The sequence below is a fragment of the Mustela nigripes genome, chromosome 6 (assembly GCF_022355385.1).
Source record: "Mustela nigripes isolate SB6536 chromosome 6, MUSNIG.SB6536, whole genome shotgun sequence".
In the NCBI taxonomy this organism is placed as follows: domain Eukaryota; kingdom Metazoa; phylum Chordata; class Mammalia; order Carnivora; family Mustelidae; genus Mustela; species Mustela nigripes.
The window spans coordinates 19,516,650-19,522,649 of record NC_081562.1 but is presented as its reverse complement, the minus strand read 5'-3'; the positions used below and the strand labels follow the sequence as shown (position 1 = coordinate 19,522,649).

General features: G+C 38.8%; 1 protein-coding gene across 2 annotated transcripts in view; it reads right to left on the bottom strand.

Moving 5' to 3' along the window:
* Window positions 1-2,918: 2,918 nt before the first annotated feature.
* GNPTAB (N-acetylglucosamine-1-phosphate transferase subunits alpha and beta) overlaps window positions 2,919-6,000 on the bottom strand; it is a 75,878-nt gene continuing 72,796 nt past the window's right edge. For both annotated transcript variants that reach the window (XM_059402242.1, XM_059402243.1), the window contains one exon: window positions 2,919-4,359. In XM_059402242.1, the coding sequence (XP_059258225.1) occupies window positions 4,282-4,359 (78 nt within the window). In that variant the 3' untranslated portion in view covers window positions 2,919-4,281. The remainder of the gene's footprint in view (window positions 4,360-6,000) is intronic.

Here is a 6,000-nt window from a genome sequence, read left to right as displayed (position 1 = left end):
GGAGAGGAAAAGTATAAGGAGGATCAGTCAGAGAGACAACTTGGGACCCATTGTGAACTATAATAACCATAATTGTGAACCATTGATGGAGCATTTATTATGTGCCAGGTACTGTACTGATGCTTTGCAAACATTTCTTTGAATCTTTTCAATAATGAAAAATTTGTAAAGTTCACGGTATCCTAATGAACAAATTTGATTTTTCTAATTTTTTTTTTCAAGTATGGCAGCTTCCCTTCAATTTAAGTATTTAATCCAAGAACTTCGTCTTCCACATTAACCCAAACTTTATTATGTGAAGCTCATGTTTTTGTCAGGCCAGAACTCCTCTCCTTCCCTCCTTCTTTTGGTAAAAGTCTCCATCTCTCTGGCTATAAAAGTGGGCACAAATCACATTAATTCATCTCTACCAGCTTCCTGCGTCTCTGAGAGATGAGAGTCAGAAGCTGCCACAGCGCCACTGTGGGGAGAAAAGCTGACATACGGAGGCAGGGATGGGCTGTGTTGAGCAACAGTCGTGCAATGTATCTGCCTCCTCCACCCTTGTTTTTCTTTTTGTCCCTTGTATTCTGAGTGTATCTTAGTGGCTAAGAGTTAATTCTGGAGACATTTGGGTCAAAAGCTGGAATTGCCACTTAAACTAGTTAGGCCCCAGTGGTAAAGTGGGAATGTGGTGAGAACGAAATGGGATTATGGGTCTAAGTCACTTAGCACACACAACGTGTTCACTAAGATGTAGGGCAAGTGGAAGAAGGAGCAGTTAGAATGACAAGAAGCCCGTTTACCTCCCCTTAACAACTGAAACTTTGTACTCCTGTCTCCATGAAATTGGGATTTACTTTAAAATATATGAACAAAGAGAAATAAAGAATAGAGCAAAAGATGTGCCAAATCTTGATAACAGTTAAGCAGAGTCACTGTGCTAGACTCTTTTAAATTTTTTATAATCTTTTTTGAAGAAAGTTTCCTTGAGAATATCATGCAGTTTCTCTTTTCAGTACTGCTGATATAAACAGCATTGATTTTCAAAGGTTGGATCCACCTTGCATTCCTACAGTAGATGTAGTTTGATCAAAAAAGAGTTGTTCCGGGGCGCCTGGGTGGCTCAGTGGTTAAGCCGCTTCTTCAGCTTGGGTCATGATCTCAGGGTTCTGGGATCGAGCCCCGCATCGGGCTCTCTGCTCAGCAGGGAGCCTGCTTCCTCCTCTCTCTCTGCCTGCCTCTCTGCCTACTTGTGATTTCTGTCAAATAAATAAATAAAATCTTAAAAAAAAAAAAAAAGAGTTGTTCCTTTGAAGGATATAAGAATCTGGCTTATTAGTTTTCATATGGGATTCTTGAGACAGATGGCCTGTGGTTTCCCTCTCTAATTGTAACTGTGCCAACCTTTGGTGTGGGGCTGTGTTCACCTCAATGGATGAATTAGATGGTGTGTTTCTTTGTTTTCTACACTCTGGAGGAATTTTTGTGGGATTGATGCTATTTCTTCCTTAAGTAATTTGACCTCAGTTATAATTACACTTTCCTTTTAAATCCTTGAGCTGTTATTCACTAGACTGCATACTTTTTTGTATATGTAGAAATAATTTTTAAAATATTTCAAGAAAGTAGGCAAAAAAACAAAAAAATGAGAATATGTGTAACTTTCTTAGCTAAGTGCAAAAGTAAACATTTCATCCTAATGACTACACTAAAAACCTCACCCGTGGTCTGGACAGCAATCCTTTACCCACAAACTTTCATCACTACTGACATTACCAGGCAGAAATAACTTCCTAGACACTGTGCTAGATGTATTACATATATCATTTCCTTTCATCATCACCGTATGCCTATCAGTAGACACCAGTTACTGCCTCCCACATTTTAGGAGAAAGTCAAACAATGTCCAGGATCTTGGACTCAAACTCCAGAAGTCTGCTGCGAAGTGTATGCTCTTCACCCATTCATGCCTGTATGTCATGGAGAGGCAGCACAGCCTGGCAGGGATGGGAAAAGAGACCTAATCAGGGCTCCAACCTACCTCTGCCTCTAACTGGCTGTGAAATCTTAGAAAAATCACATCATCTTCCTTGCCCTTGTGTCTTTGATGACAGAATGCAGGGTGTTGTCCAGGAAGTTATTTTGAAACTCTACCTGTCAGGCCTCGGAGTTTGGAGGCATCACCTGGGGTCAAGCAGGACAAGGAGCTTTTCCTTCTTCTATATTACATATTGGCCTTTTATAGAATTTCATTTAATGGTTCTGAGGCTTAAAAAAAAATTTTTTTTTTAAAGATTTATTTATTTGACAGAGAGAGAGATCACAGTAGACAGAGAGGCAGGCAGAGAGAGAGAGAAGGAAGCAGGCTCCCCGCCAAGCAGAGAGCCCGATGTGGGACTCGATCCCAGGACCCTGAGATCATGACCTGAGCCGAAGGCAGCGGCTTAACCCACTGAGCCACCCAGGCGCCCCTGAGGCTTTAAAATTTTGAAACCATCTGACTACTCTTCAACTTCTGAGATTCTTCTGTTCCAATGATTCTACAGAATCACTACAGAGTCATTTAGATGAATGATTCTACAAATATTCTATGATTCTATTTTCTATCCAATTAAGCTATTAAGCTCTAAATTAGATCTAACCACAGAAATGTCCAACAAACACACCCAAATGTTAATTTCTCTATAATTTTTCTATAATAAATTCTTCACTTTTAGAATGATACCCAGATACCTCCTCAACTTCTACCACAGGATAAATCCCATTTAGAATTTATGTCTCCTATAACATGACACTCCCCAGTATGTTATAGTACTACTCTCTCCTTACATCACTTTTCATTTATGTTCAGTTATGTTCAGCACAGATGCTGATATACTGTACAAGCCCTCAAGTGACTGCAGAATCTGGATAACAATAAACTCATTCCTCAAAAGTTTAAAAATCAAAGCATCAGACAAAATGTAAGTTTTTATGAGACTTCACATTTTGAAATACATAACATAGCACAAACACACTATTTACATCACAAGTTCTTTTTACAAAATATGTGTTGAAAGAATACTGTTCAAGATCATGATCTTAAAATACCTGTTAGAGTTCAAAAGGGACTTATGGAATCTAATCTCCAGAAATCCACCATATGGTGATATAAATAAAAGCTGAACATCAGGGCTTACTCATACATAAAAATACGAATTCTCTATCCCAGTGGTCAGCAAACAATGGCCTGTGGGCCAAATCCAGCTGGTGGCCTGTTTTTGTACAGCTGCAAGCTAAACATGGTTTTTTGACATTTTTAAAAGTTAAAAAAAAAAAACACTAAAACTAAACAATAAAGAATATGCAACAGAGACCCCTGTGGCCTGCAAATATTTACTATGTGACTTTTTACAGAAAGTTTGCTGACCTCTGCATTACTCGAAACCAGCTGAAAGAGCTAGCTACTAGAATATAGGGAGCATTTAAAAAAACACCACTGTAATGTGCCAGTACCATCAGCACTACTCATTTCTAAAATGAGGCACTTCTGTTTGAATATGTACATTTCCGAAACATAATTACATCTGGAAGGTAGCTCTGCTACTTAACTCTAGCCCTTTGTAATTAGGCCTCTGCATGAAATCACATTCTTAGGGGCTGAAGTAAACAAGCACAAAGTACTTCAGCTGTCAGTCATTGATCTCATCAGTAGTTTGACCACTTATGGTCTTAAATGTTAATAGAATCCATAATTTAGGTATTGCCAATAGAAGGTGATATTGTTGTATTATTTAAATAACATAGATAAAAACATGTTTAGATATCCCAATTCATTATTTTCAGAAGTAAGGGTTAACTAGTTAACTTAGTAGCTACTTATTTTAAAAAACAAGAAATGGAAAAAACAAAAATGTAAAACTGCAGCAAAAGGCTTTAGAATGCAAAGACTGGGATCGCTTAGCAATGGTTCCCAAGCTTGCCTAGGCTTCTCATGTGAAAGTTAGTTGGAAATAGTTGCTATGGGAACTTGGCAGCTTTATCTTGTCAGATTTTTCATAAAAAGAATGATGGGTCCATAGCAAATGCTTTAAAAGTAAAACCAGGTCAGAGCTGCTTAACACACAAGTTTTCCATGTCTTGGTTAAACAACTCCTGGTCAGTAGGCTACATTCATGCCACAAAACAAGTATTGTACTGGATGCTTTTCCTTCTTCAAGTCAGGCTGGGTAAGCATCACATCACGAAGACATCTCTATGATGCCGAGTTTCAAAATGCTCAGTGAATGCTGAGGTAGATGATTTTCAAACGAAGATCTTCTATACCCTGATTCGATCAGGACTAGCTTCTTTCTGTATCCTCCTCCTGGGAAATATCTTCCGCTTAAGTGCAATTAACTAGAATATCAAACACAGAAAATATATTTTAATTCTCCATGTTGACAAATTTTAAACTTAGAATCCTATGACCTCTATCATTTCCAGTCTTCTACATTAAAAAAAAAAAAAAAAAACCAAAAACAAAACACAAAACACAAAAAATAGAGCAAACAAGTTTTCATCATTCCTCCCCCAAATAAAACCAACTACTACTTTCATTATAGGGTCAATATGCCTAAATATAGGCCAAAAAATATTTGAACACACAAGGACTAAAATTATTTTGGCCCATAAAGACCTTTTAACTACATATTTTTACACAGTGATTACCAAACATATTTACTTTTTATTAACATATAATGTAATAATTGTTTCAGGGGTACAGGTCTGTGAATGATCAGTTTTATAAAATTCACCGCACTCACTGAGCACATACCCTCCCAATGTCCTTAATCCAGTGACTCTATCCCTCCCCCCTTCTCCTGCCCCCAGCAACCCTCAATTTGTTTCCTGAGATTAAGAGTCTCTTATGATTTGTCTTCCTTCCCGGTCCCATCTTGTTTCACTTTTTCCCTCCCTTCCCCCCCATAACCCCCACCCTGTCCCTCAAATTTCTCATATCAGAGAGATCATGATAATTGTCTTTCTCTGACTGTCTTATTTCGCTTAGGGTAACAGCCTCTAGTTCCATCCATGTCATTGTTGCAAATGGCAAGATTTCAGGGGTTTTGATGGCTGCATCGTATTCCATTGTAGATATATACCACTTCTTTATTGATTCATCTATTAATGAACATCTAGGCTCTTTCCATAGTCTTGCTATTGTGGACACTGCTGCTATAAACATTCGGGTGCACATGCCCCTTCAGATCACTACATTTGTATCTTCAGGGTAAATACCCAGTAGTGTAATTGCTGGGTCGTAGGGTAGCTCTATTTTCAACTGTTTGAGGAAACCCCATACTGGTGTATTTTCCAGGGTGGCTGCACCAGCTGGCATTCCCACCAGTAATGTAGGCGGGTTCCCCTTTATCTGTATCCTCACCAAAAACCTGCCGTTTCCTGACTGGTTAATTTTAGCCATTCTGACTGGTGTGAGGTGGTATCTCATTGTGGTTTTGATTTGTATTTCCCTGATGCCAAGTGATCTGGAGCACTTTTTATGTGTCTACTGGCCATTTGGATGTCTTCTTTGCAGAAATGTCTGTTGATGTCTTCTGCCCATTTCTTGATTTGATTATTTGTTCTTTGGGTGTTGAGTTTTAGAAGTTGGGTTTTTTTTTAAGATTTTATTTATTTATTTGACAGAGAGAGATAACAAGCAGTCAGAGAGGCAGGCACAGAGCAGGGTGGGGGAAGCAGGCTCCCTGCTGAGCAGAAGGCAGAGGTTTAACCTACTGAGGCACCCAGGTGCCCCTATGAGTTTTATAAGTTCTTAATAGATTTTAGATACTAGCTCTTTATCTGGTATGTCATTTGCAAATACCTTCTCCCATTATGCTGGCTGTCTTTTGGTTTTGTTGACTGTTTCCTTTGGTGTGCAAAAGCTTTTGATCAGGATGAAGTCTCAATAGTTCATTTTTGCCCTTCCTTCCCTTGCCTTTGGCAATGTTTCTAGGAAGAAGTTGCTGCAGCTGAGGTCTAAAAGGTTGCTCCCTG